Source organism: Dinoponera quadriceps, unplaced genomic scaffold (assembly GCF_001313825.1).
Source record: "Dinoponera quadriceps isolate SergipeBrazil2010 unplaced genomic scaffold, ASM131382v1 scaffold46, whole genome shotgun sequence".
Classification (NCBI taxonomy): Eukaryota; Metazoa; Arthropoda; class Insecta; order Hymenoptera; family Formicidae; genus Dinoponera; species Dinoponera quadriceps.
Window position 1 is genome coordinate 936,141 of NW_014554488.1, and position 13,306 is coordinate 949,446.

Consider the following 13,306-nt stretch of genomic DNA (forward strand, 5'->3'; position numbering starts at 1 on the left):
ATGTACCAAATATCTGGGGGAGACGACCGACACTGCGGCGAAACGGGAGATCAGCGGGTTTATTTTTTACTGCTATATTGGCTGCATTAGTTCTCTTTTCCTCTTTCCCACCAAATCTTAAGAAAGAGAGGAAACAAGAACCGGTGCAACTAATGCAATCAGTGCAGCAATAGAAAACGAAATCTACATAGAACTCTAGTGCAGCCAGTTGAACTAAAAAGAACGGACCAACTAACTAGCTTTAACCGGCGCAGTACTGATGATTGAATTCGTTATAAATAATAAGGCATGTTGGTTATGGCTTCGTCTATGAATTTTGATTTAAAGGAAAGATTAGATATTAATTTCACAGATATAGCCACGCTGAATGTACTATGTCGAAATATAGCTACAGGTATGTATATGTACATATATATATATATGTATGTATATATGTATGTATGTTTGTATGTATGTATGTATGTATGTATGTATGTATGTATGTATGTATGTACACATATAAGTGTTAAAATTTTGTTAATATATTTTTTTAAGCATGTTAGAAGTTAGAAATACATTAATATTATAAGTAACAATATCAATCTGACGAGATTATGAAAGGAATTATGCAATGTTATGCTTCAGAAATAGTGTCAGGCTCTGTGAAATTTTACACATTTGTGGAGACATTGGGTTCCTACACAACGGACCAAAACATTCTTACAAGAGAAAAAGGTGTTTCAGTCCTTTCTTCTGTTTTATCACAACTACCTCAAAATTATCTTAATGAATCAGAGCTGCATTTCATGGCAATGTTTTATTGCGACAGGCTAAGAGATCACGATAAAGTCATACCATCTGTATTAAATGGTATTCTTGCAATTGTAAGTACACTTGTTTTTTGAAAGTTTGAGCAATTGTTTTCATATTAGTTAAATTTTTATGTGTAAACTCTGTTTCAGGTGAATATGAGTTATTTATCTCAAGACTCATTATTAAGCCTCTTAAGATCAATATTTCAACATGTTCAATGTCAATCTCAGCTTATACAAGAACGTCGCAATATTTATTTGATACTTAAAACTTTAATAGAAAATAGATTAAACAACTTGAGACTCATGGGACCAGATTTAATTGACGGTATTATTAATACTATTGATGGTGAAAGAGATCCGAATAATCTCATGTTATTATTTAGCATATTGCCATATGTTATAAGAGAAATTCCATTGGGCCATTTAACTGAAGAAATGTTTGCAGTTGTGGCATGCTACTTTCCAGTTGATTTTAATTCCGTAATTATATTGTGAATTCTTTTATGTCATATGAAACGGTAATATATAAATTTATTACTTATAAATATTTTGCAGTCTGGCAGAGAGGATCTGAATTTGAGGAGGGAAGACTTGGCAGAGAAGTTAGCACCTTGCTTATACGCTACCTCAGAATTTACGAATCATTGTGTACCGCTTATAATTGAGAAATTATATTCTACACACAAAGTTGCTAAACTCGATAGCTTGAATTTACTCCGCGACAGTGTTCAAACGTTCGGTGCGTTAAAACTGCAACAATATTTATATGAATTATGGACAGCCTTAAGGAAAGAAGTTATGCCGGTGAAAGATATTGAGATAGCAGATGCTGCCTTAGAAGCAATAACATCTTTAATTAGAGTGATATCTACTGCTGAAATTTTTTGCAAAGATTTTATTGACAAAATAATTACCGACACAAAACCATCACTGTGCAATGTGCAATTCGGCTTATACAGACCAGCTAAGAAACTAATGGAAACAATAGGAACAGTCAATAAAGAAACGTGTATGCAAGTCCTGTTAGCTATCGTACCTCTATATATTGGACAATACTCCACAAATATTTCATGGGATGATAAAACCGAATTAATAGAGACTTTAAATGGTATTATGAAAATATGCTCTGACCATGGAATTTGTATTCAAGGTATCATATTGATACTAATATTATTACAAGTATTTCCTAGTTTACTACAGCATGTCATTAATATAATTTGTTATTAGTTATTATTATAAATAAAACAAAATTTATTTTAGATATTCCAGAATTAAGGTGGACAAATATATCTCAAATATACTTAGATAGCTTGACGGCAGAAAACATCAAATTAAAAAGTAAAATATTTCTTGGTTTAGCGATACAAAAGTCATGTTTAAATAAGGAACAACGTTTTATATTATATAATGCAATATGTGATCAAATTGATACGGGATGTGATGAGATACAGATTACATGTCATACAACCATTCTAGAATTTTCTGTATTGTATCCCCAAGAAATAATATTGTTGGTTAAAGAAAGATTTTTATTTAATGCAGGTGAGTTACATCAGGTGTAAACTTACTTTTGTGGATAGAAATGAAAGTGACGTATTATTTGGTATTATTTCAGATGAAGCGAAAGTCGATTTATTGAAACGTAGAATAACAACTTTGTTAGCGATAGCAAAACTTCGTGAATTGGGATGCACGATTCTCCCAGAAATTGTTACAATGTTAACCAACAACATTAATAATGATGTATATATTACAGTATTACTGAATATTCAAAAGCTGATTGCTTCAGGAAAGTTTGATTTTAATGTGCATCAGTTTCTACATGAGAAATGCCACATTATAGATAAATTAGTTTCATATGAAGCAAATGTCATCGATCACAAAATGCTTATATGTAACGTTTGCCAATTGATTATACGAAGTCTCACGGTTGAAGAACAGCATATGATTGTAATGAAGTACGCCAAGGCTTTAAATGCGAAATTTCCAAAAACAGACGTGGCTATGGCAATGAATCTTTTAATCCCTTTGCGAAAAGACGTTAATTTGCATATTAGTGACGACATAATAGAAAATCTATGTGATCTGGCTATTAGCAATGACAGTCCGCAATACACAAGAGAAATTACTTGTAAATTTTTATCCGTTTTATTAAATAGAATGAAGGTTGGAGATCTCGATCGGATTGTATCTTATCTCGAGGGAAGAATAAGCAGTAATTTGAAAGCGGACATCGATGTGGAATTGAAGCATACAGTTGATTTACAAATTCGAATGACTAAAGCGCTTATCATGAGAGGATGTGGGAAGTCTCAAGACCTTTTGGAGAATGTACATACAATTCGCGTTTATACAATTCTTGAAAACACGGAATATTAATGTTAAAGCTCTAATATATTTTAATTTTCTTTCCACAGCTCACGAGTTTACTAACTCACGGTCGAGTAGGTCGGTATGTAAGTCAGCAGTATCAAATTTTAGTGAGCAACGACGATGTTTTAACAGAGGAAAATTCTTGCGATATTAAAATACTTTACAAACAAAGGGTATTCGAATATTTATTGCGACAGAACAGTAATTTCGTAAATTCAGCAAGACAGAATTATCTTATCGCGTTGGTACATTCGTTGGAACAAATGCCTAGGGAATTAAAACTCTTACATTTAGCAGAGGTAAGTATATCGCTAATATACCTCATAATAAACGAATTTTTTTTATTAATATATCAATATAATTATTAATTATATTGTTAGTTGGTGCCATTGTTAATAGAGACGCTGTCTCTCAACGACGTGCAATTGGTCCTCTGGGCATTAAGATCACTCAAGTTTTTAATTAATACTAAGCACATTGTACTTTCTGACAATGTTCAATGTATCATACCAAGGCTTTTGCAATTAACGACGGAAGAAATCATGGTAATTATATCAGCTTTAATTTCTCTCAAACTTTTTCTCTCTATTATAAGACATCACATAGCGTTTCAATGTTGCAGGATATTAGAATCGTAGCGCTGGAATGCTTAACGCGTTACGCCAATTATCCTACCATCTTAATTTATCCGTACAAAATGGTCGTATTAGACAAGCTGGGAATCACAATCGACGACCGTAAACGTTTAGTTAGGAAGGCTGCAGTGGAAGCGAGGACACAATGGTTCATAGTGGGTGTGTCCGAAGATTGAATAAGAAGAAGTGAATTATTTACATATGGTTCTACTATAAATATATTCTGTATAATAAAAGTAAACATTTTCTAAACTCTGTAAAGTGTTAATTTCTTATCATCAAATGCTACACATGTTATATTCAAAGTGTACGAAGATGCCTTTATTTGCATGTAGTTCGCCTTAGTTTCTCGAATTGGTTTCTTCCTCGAGACCGATTCCACTCCGATGCTCCTCTTAATTAAATAAAACATTGATCCTGGTAAATGGATTATAAGATCTGTAGCTAATACTGTGAACGTGCTCAGTACGATACAAGCATGGGCGACGGTAAGAACATGCGATTTTAATATATTCGCTTTATTTCTCCCTCTTTCTAGTAAAATGTTGAGATAATTAGAATATTTTAAACGGATATTCAAAACGATAATTTAAGTTTTCCAAAGATTTCAGTAATTATGAAGGAAAGGGGCCTCTCCATCCCCTTTGGCTGAAACTTTGTAATATTGTATATTTTGGTGCATAAAATACGAATATGAAAGTAAAAATCGCCTCTCTGTAGTAGGACAAAAGTTACAAAGTGTATTTTCGGTTGCAACAGACGCGGTTGCTAAAAAAAAGTTGCTCAACTTTAAACCTTGACGACAACAACTGGCGATGTAACGCCTCAGTGGCAATTCAAAATAGTACTTTGTAACTAACAATTGTTATCCTTTGCGGCCTGTATGATGGGGTGTTCGCAACGCAAATTATAGAGAATGGCTTTTAGAGAAATAGAATTATTTCTTTCTTTTCCTGTATGATTTATCTTACGTATTTGCAGGTGTGGCGAAGAATGGCGCGTACAAGTACGACGACGGTACAAAATACATCGGAGACTGGAATAGCAGAGGTTTAAAACATGGCGCTGGTTCGCTGGTTCTTCCGGACGGAACACGATACGACGGAGCGTTTCAGAATGGACTGTGTTCCGGAGTGGGAGTTATTGTATTTCCCGACGGAGCAAAGTAAGTTCGACCACTTCGATAATTAAACGTGTCAATGAACGCTGTGTTCACTGTATGTCAAGTACTACCCTGGTGAAAATAATTTTCTGAATTTCTCTGAAAAAGTCTGAATTGGAAAGGCGATTAGCCTACATAAGTGATGGCTAATTTAATATAAAATTTTCTAATTAGTGATTCAGAGCGGAACTTGCTCGATTATCGGGGTTCATTCGTGGTGAAAACTTTGCTTATCCTATTTTCTTTAGATACGAAGGCGAATTTATGCAAGGGTGGTTCCATGGTCACGGTGTATTTTGGCGAGCCGACGGAATGAAATTTGAAGGAGAATTTCGCGGTGGTCGCGTTTGGGGCTTAGGTGCGTAATTACATTACGACGATTAATCGTGTTAACTAATAACAGCAATTGCTGGGAAAGATGTCTTTTAATTATAATTTGGACGTAACCGGTTTATTTATTCGATCGTCATAGGCTTAGTGACTTATGCCGATGAATCGCACGGATTTCCGAGGAACGAGGGTTTCTTCCAAGATTGTAGATTGATAAGACGACGACGTTGCCCGGATATCGTGCAGAAGGCACAGAAGATTTCTATGATGGCTCGTGCTCAATGCAACTAAACTGAAATAACATGGATTATAAACTCAAAAAAGCATAGACTTGTAAAAAATCTTTAAGAAAAGTAGAATGCCTTTTACATTTTTTTTAACAATTCAGTTCATTACAATTGGCTGCCATGCTTTGGAAGGTATACAGTGAATTGAGTTATATACAGGATACGAAAATAAAATGCTGGAACTCTTTAATATTTTAATTCACATTTCCGTAAAAAATGTTTTAGACGAAAATTGTCAAATTTAAATAGGCAGATTATATTTTATTAATTAGATTTAATGGCGGTATTATCCGACCTTAGGTGGGGTTGTCAAAATTAAATTAAGATTAAATTGAATTTTTTTAATGGAATTATCTTTCTTTTTCTGATATAAATCGCTTCCTCTATTCATTCTGTGTAGTATTATGTAAATACTAGACCAAAATTATTGAAAAGTGAATACTTTCCGAGATATTTTGCATTTTATCCAGTAGGCAAGAAACATTAAATCAATGTTTTGAAAGATTAATTTTATGTGAATTTTATAAACATTCTGACGTAATATTTTATGTCTTTAAACTGTTATTTGATAATATGACTTTCTTAAATATTAAAATCATGGTGTGGAAATATTGTTTTTAATGTTTGGGTCGAGTATTGTTAACAATGACATTGTATACAACATTTGGAACTATATATTTTAAAANACAATATACAAATATTATTTTTTATTGTTTGGATCAAATGTTGTTAACAATAATGTTATAACGACGATATTAAGAACGACGATGATATTAAGAACGACGTATTTGAAAACGTTATATATTATAAAATATCGTTGTAATAACGTTGTGTTAATTATTCCTTGCTTATTGAGTACCTTGATACTTTTTAATATAAGATATGAAATATCTCACGAAGTATTTACTTTTCAACAATCTCATCTCACTATTTTTTTTTGCTTTTTTGTACATAAAAAAGAAAAACGATATAAATAGTTTAACAACACTAACTATTGTACATTAGTGCATTAATGCATTTGCAAAATGTGACACTTTCAAGTTTTCTCTGTATTTCTCTATGTCTTTTTACGGTAATCGATTTCTCCCGTTAAAAGTATTAAGTGATTCCATTTAATACCTTTTGTAAATTCTGTATACAGCGGGCTAGTCAGCATGCATGTCAAAAAGCATTAAATCTGAACAAACTGCGCAATGACTCAGCAACGACAAGCTATTCACTGAGTCTCAATGTTGGTTTTAGGGAAGAATTACTATAATAACGTTTCGTCCTATGAATGATTACTTAGCGGGAAACTATTATAGTGGCATAGTAATCAAAGAATTCAGACGTCTTTTACAAGTTTGTCTTAGGAACATAGAAATGTATACAAATAATGATTAGAGAGAAGCAAAAGTACACGGTCACTATATCATACTTTTGCTTAATTATCCAAATAATTAATTATATTTATAATCTTTATTAATTGTTATGATATATTTATAACAGATAGATTTATGATATATTTACCAAAAGAATATATTTTATGAATTATCCATGTGCTAACGAAAGTTCGGACAATGTCTGCGATGGCAGTTTTTTTTTAATATAGGATCAGGAACGTAATTGTAACGAGTTGCGCTCCAGAAGAAAGAGTTGGAGAGGGAACAACAAGGCTAGACTACTTTCTGCTCACATCTTGAAGAGGCGTGGCCGAGCCGGATGTTCCAGTTTTAAAGACGAAAGTACAGCATTTGATCGATTTACGAAATCTGTTAAATGTAACGTTTTAGTATAACAATCTAATTATCGCCACTTTTATCTTACAAACAACATGCCCATCGTATTTTGTATTGAATATTTTAAACTGAGAATCAAGATATATATTAGTTTAAATTGTTTGAACTTGAAATTTAGAAACCTAGATGTATTAATTAATGTTACAAATAGAAAATAACGAATAAATGTTCCGAATTCTTTTCCTTCTCTACTTCTACTTTACTTTTGATTTACTTGAAAGAAACCTTTTGAAGGATTTTGTAACATACGTGTGAAAGTATTCATCATCAAACACTCGTTTTAATTTTTTAAAAATTAAGAGGAGCTTGAATGCTTTTTTATGTATGTGAAATAATACATAATAATCTTAAAAATCATATTTGTGAGGCCTTTTTTAGGTTTGTCACGTCATAGAAGAAGAAAAAAAAGAAAAATCATATTACTTTTTTAAGACTAATATGTCAAGTGACAAGTTGCATAATTTAGGTTTAATTTAATTTCGTTTGAATGATCGAAATGAATATACTTAACATACTTTCGATAAAATATCGTCTTACGGCCTCTCTGTCAGAATGTTACATTTAACGGGGAGTAAGACGTTCGGGCACAATGGCGCAATAATCAAATTTATCCTTGACACTACTTCTCCCACCATAATAATCTGTATACATCGAAAGATTTCGAGGTCCGTCGCCGTTTGTCGGGCCAAGTATAAAAGTACCGATTGTCACTGATGGTAGCACTCGCATTTCGGCACAGACACGACAAAGTCGTTACACGCTAAACATAATGGCAGCTAAGGTATGTACAACCAAATTATTCGTACAAAATCGCTCGAATAGAAAGACTAAAATCAGTACTTAATTATTGTCGAAATATTATTAATGGTATAATTATCGAAGAGATTATAGGGGAACCCTGAGCATAACGGAAACTCTAAGATTTAAACAAGCTTTAAAAAACTTCAACTTGGTTTTACGCTAAAGTATTCTTTCAAATATTCACTATAAGAAAAGCACAAGTTTTATTGTGAAAAAACTGGAATTATTGTTTTATTGAAAACGTAAATTAACCTCGTTATACTTCTTATGTTGATGGGATACTTTATAAAAGTTTGTTTCCTAAACATTATACAGATCAAAATTTCTTAAAAGTCATTTAGAACACGTAATATACAGGGTGAATTACAACCAGCCACCCGAATAACACCCACAATTCTGGACATATAAAGAAATGAATTTGAGGTAAAAGTTGTTTGATATCGAAGGGGATATATTTTGATAATAAAATATAACTTCAAGTAGAGTCGTCCAATGAAGGTCAATTTAATGTTTTTTTTAGTGGAATCATATAGCTTTTATAGCTGAAAAGCGTTTACCATTCCGCGCTATGTTTTATGTGTCTTATTAAAAACTATTAAAAGCAATGAAACTCTGGAAATGTTTGTAAAAGAATTTGGTCTTGCTTGCAAACTAATGAACTGACAGAAATTGCTGTTTTGGCTGCAATGACACACAACTCACATAACATAATTCTCGACAAATACAGAGAGATTTTGATATTTCTAAGACAAGTGTTTCACGCATTCTTAAACGCCACTCATTTCATTTATCACCATATTTCATTACGTCAACAACTTCACGAAAATGATTGGTATAATATTAATCGGGTAGAATTTGGTGGTTACGGAAGGAATGTATTTTTCTTGCAGTTTTTCGTAATTTGCGCTCTGCTGGCCGCAGTCAACGCCGGCTACATCGGAGTGCCATCCGCCTTGCAGTACCAAATCGCACCAATAGCGCAGGTTCATTCCCATGCTATCACGTCGACATCCGATAACATATTACGTAGCCATGGAAATTTGGCGCAAGTAGCCACGCAGACCAAGACCATCGACACGCCGTTCTCCAGCTCGAGCAAAGCCGACATTCGTGTGACCAATCCTGCGGCCGTCGCCTACACGCACTTCGCTCATCCGGCTACCCAGTTGACGTATGCCGCCGCCGCTGCTCCAGCAGCCGCTCTCGGAGTCGCATATTCGCCAGCCGTCGAAGTGTCTCATATGAGCTACAGCAGCCCTATCGGAGTCGCTTATGCCTATTAAAAATCGACTGCATATACCCCGTACATACATAAACAACTTGACGAATATATTATTTATTTGCGGGTATAATTTTGACGCAACTACTCGTGCGATCGACCAATGAAGGAGACCGTTCGAGACGCGGTTATGCAATAAAGATTATCCTTTAATCTGTGTAATATTGTTTCGTATCTCGACTGTTACCCCTTGAAGTTCCCCGGCTTACGGTACGTTGCAGCAATATTGTGGCGATATTTTGACACTATAAATATTACTAATTACTTTGTCCAAAAGTAATTAATTCGGAATTATTATAATAATATGAAGTCAATATTTTGATTGAAATTACGGCTAGTAAGTGAGTATCTTTTTTAAAGCAAGTATATTTTAAACATGTTTCAATGACATCACGAAGCATATATGAAATATTTGCAAGCTATGTTCAACATTTTTGATTGTCTGGGCGTGTATTAGAATGGCCGACTGGTCGCCACTCGAGATCGAATCTACATAGGGATACGAAAAAAATGTACGAATCGTGAAATAGCGGTTACCGGCAGGCGATCACGTTGCCTCTTCTTTATTGACAACGTTTTCTGAATGTTTTCTGAATTGCAACGTTTACACAAGACATTGCGAATTCAGCGGACATTAGACGTTTTTGCAAAGTCTTTTTAATGTTGAATCTACGTTTCGCAAACGCCGATATAACATTGCGATGTTGCGATGTAACGTTTCTGAGATGTTAATTCAACATAAGTACGCTATATGGGTAGGTGAAAGATTCCTTGAGAAATAGAACAAAAAATTTTCTACGTATGAAGTTTTATTTTACAGATTCGTATTTATTTGGACCTCTTACATCAATAATTTATTTTTACATGAAATTTTAGGTGGGAGAAAAGAAAAGGGAGGGGCGAGGGAGAAAAATGAGGATAAAAATGTGGAAAACATTAATTTTAGAAAAGTGCACGATGTATCAGCAAATTATATGCAGCCAACATTTTTGATAGCATATTTTGCGTATGCTGATAAGGACGGCATGTCACTCAACATGAGATCTAACCTTTAATTCCTGCTCCCCAGGATCCTGCTCCCCAGGATCCTGCTCCCCAGGATCCTGCTCCCCAGGGTTGGGCTTTCCAGGATCCTGCTCCCCAGGGCGCTGCGGTAAGGACAGGTTTAGCGATGACAGGCGCGACCAATGGTGCTGCAAAAACAATTTTAGCAAATGTCAACTTAGACTTAGTACAAAGAGAAGTGAAGGAAAAGGACAAATTTGAACACTACGTTCTCACGCGACTAAATCGCAAGTATGTTATTCGCGAGCTATTATGTAACCAGTCGAGAATCGAAAAACTTGTCTCCAAATTGCCATGAATCCATGTATTTAAAAAATTGATAATATTGCGATACAAAACAAAAATAAATAAAACTATTATAGAAAAGCCATCTCAAAGTTTTATAAAAAATATGTAGGATATATCTCCCCAATAACCCACACCTCTTTCATATCCTCCTTTAATGATTAATCGTGAATAGAAAAAGGTAATTTTTATATTATCATCAGGTTAAATTTAAATCACAAGTTAACCGAAAATGTAAAACCGGGCTGTCTTAAGATCGTCTTAAGTTTACCTTCAGATGTTTCATAGTCAACGAAACAAGCCATATAGCGTCTGAAAATGAACTTAAGACGCTCTTAAATATAAGACCTGATTAAGAATATCATCCTTAGAGAATGGGATGATGAAATCTTCTTTACCTTTAACAATGGTAGCGGCAGGAACAATCGCTGGTGCAATTGCGATTGCTGGTTTTACAGCAATGCCTGCTGGTGCTGCGAGCCAGCCACCAGCCACCGCACTATGAGCGACAACTAGAAGCCAACAGCAAATCGCCAAATACTACAAAGTAAAGAACATATTTATTTGTAGCTTAAAGGGAAATATTTGTCTTATACTTCGGGGGAATACTTTAAGACGAACTGATTGCGGTTAATTCTTCAAAAATTCTTTAGATATTCATTTTTTTTCTAATTCTGTACGTATTCTTTAAAATGAATTCTCTCAGAACTTACTGAGTAATTGGCAATTATATTCCGAATTATCTTTATTTTAATAATACGTGTAAGCAACAATGTATTAAGTTAGTACATTTTCCTAATCTGTATTAAGGCACTTTAGTACATCATTGTTTACCTGCATTATCGAAATTGAAGTAATCCGATCGAAAATTACTATTTGATGCAGATATCAAACGACCGGTATGAATTAGGCCATTAACTTAATTCATTTTCAGGAAAGACAATATTGTATTATACGAGTAATAATACTGATTATTATAAATAATTATTACAAATAATAATTATTATAAATAGATTGTTTTCACTCCAAGGAGACTTACTTTGTGCATGGTGATGTTCTGCTTTTCTATTTCCTGTTGAAATACGAGGAACGAATTGAATGCTCCGACTAAATCTGACAGCCTATTTATACGCATGCTGCAACAAAACCTGTCTAATGTACTTCACGCATTTTTTCTCAAAAACTCGAGTACAGTCGGAACAGTCGAGTATCTATAATGTAATCAGCGACACTATACTCATAGTGAGATGTTATTGCATCATTTTGTTGTAATATATATCTTGATAAATTATGAATACATTTTTGTACTCTTGTTATAAATATTTCGAAAGACTAATATCTAATCAAGAATTTCTTAATGTTACTTATTTCGTTAACTTTTCGATCTATTTCATTTAAAAATATACATTTTGTATTGATCAATTTTTGTTATTGCATAGCGAAGTATTAAATTAAAAAATTATATTATAAATTAAAAAAAAATTGTATTAATTTCTACTTTCGATGAAATATCGAAGCATTCTTTCGAATTTTAATGGGCAGACGAAATAAACGATCAATTTCTATATTCCGATAATTATTCAAATTCTAGAATTTTAAAACTAAAATTCTTTTAATAGATTTTGACTAATGTTTTATATAACCCAGACATCTAAAATTAGTTTTAAAAATGTTTGTAAGACGTCTGATAGACATTTTACGTCCCCATTTTAGACGTTATGTTGTCTGGAATCTGTTTTTCGAAACATAATCAGAGTTATAGTACCATTTAATTTTTATTATTTGTTAGAAGAACGTGAAAGATTAATTGTATATTTACATACCAATAATTTTGTAGATTTGACTGATGGACTGTTTGTATCTTTACATATCACAAATGACGACATCTGCAACTTTTTATGCCTTATTTGTAAGTATACCAATCAAGCTTCGATATAACGTTTGTCTCGTGCATTGTGTGCGAATGTTACATCATATAGTATAGATGCAGAATACAAAATAGGACACCATTCTTATCTATGTGCATAATTGTCTGACGCAAACTTCTGTCAAGTTGCATAAAATCCTTCTCTCTCCTTGTCTCTTAACTGATATATATATATATATATATATATATATATATATTTATATATATTTATATATATATATATAAAGATAGATTTTATAGATATATATATAAATATATATAAAGGCAGAACATTCCAAGCTAGCTTTTTAGTTGTTGTGTGTATCATATGTCGAGAAAGACATGAGAGAATAACTGATACAAATTTTTAATTTCAAATATTTTGCAAATTTATTAATATTCGGTCGAATTGTGTTGAAGTATTTTAATTTATAAAAGAACATCATACAGATACTCAAAAGTGTTTTATTTCCATTGATTTATCTTGTGTATATGCAACTTTTTAATATCACATACTCATATCATTTGTTAAAAATTCTGATTCTTTAGAATGTAATGCGTGCAGTGTTGTTTGAAATGAAATAATTGCGACAAATTTTGGGAGTAAAAGT

General features: G+C 33.0%; 4 protein-coding genes across 4 annotated transcripts; 3 read left to right on the top strand and 1 right to left on the bottom strand.

The window, feature by feature from the left end:
• The first annotated feature begins 12 nt into the window (after positions 1 to 12).
• Positions 13 to 4,057, top strand: LOC106751194 (MMS19 nucleotide excision repair protein homolog). Its single transcript, XM_014632025.1, has 9 exons — positions 13 to 394; positions 625 to 863; positions 942 to 1,274; positions 1,350 to 1,944; positions 2,055 to 2,336; positions 2,410 to 3,125; positions 3,212 to 3,466; positions 3,548 to 3,712; positions 3,790 to 4,057. Exons 1-9 carry the CDS (start codon positions 289 to 291, stop codon positions 3,976 to 3,978), a joined length of 2,880 nt encoding a protein of 959 aa, XP_014487511.1. The 5' UTR covers positions 13 to 288; the 3' UTR covers positions 3,979 to 4,057.
• A 223-nt stretch (positions 4,058 to 4,280) lies between these two features.
• LOC106750674 (MORN repeat-containing protein 4) lies at positions 4,281 to 6,053 on the top strand. Its single transcript, XM_014631179.1, has 4 exons — positions 4,281 to 4,290; positions 4,784 to 4,967; positions 5,213 to 5,322; positions 5,437 to 6,053. The coding sequence occupies exons 1-4, from the start codon at positions 4,281 to 4,283 to the stop codon at positions 5,583 to 5,585; spliced, it is 453 nt and encodes a 150-aa protein (XP_014486665.1). The 3' UTR covers positions 5,586 to 6,053.
• A 1,970-nt stretch (positions 6,054 to 8,023) lies between these two features.
• Positions 8,024 to 9,560, top strand: LOC106751338. Its single transcript, XM_014632220.1, has 2 exons — positions 8,024 to 8,140; positions 9,051 to 9,560. The coding sequence occupies exons 1-2, from the start codon at positions 8,129 to 8,131 to the stop codon at positions 9,441 to 9,443; spliced, it is 405 nt and encodes a 134-aa protein (XP_014487706.1). The 5' UTR covers positions 8,024 to 8,128; the 3' UTR covers positions 9,444 to 9,560.
• A 667-nt stretch (positions 9,561 to 10,227) lies between these two features.
• On the bottom strand, positions 10,228 to 11,939 carry LOC106751345. The gene is made up of 3 exons (XM_014632228.1): positions 11,829 to 11,939; positions 11,188 to 11,329; positions 10,228 to 10,632 (listed from the first exon to the last, which is right to left on the bottom strand). The coding sequence occupies exons 1-3, from the start codon at positions 11,922 to 11,924 to the stop codon at positions 10,484 to 10,486; spliced, it is 387 nt and encodes a 128-aa protein (XP_014487714.1). The 5' UTR covers positions 11,925 to 11,939; the 3' UTR covers positions 10,228 to 10,483.
• Positions 11,940 to 13,306: the final 1,367 nt, after the last annotated feature.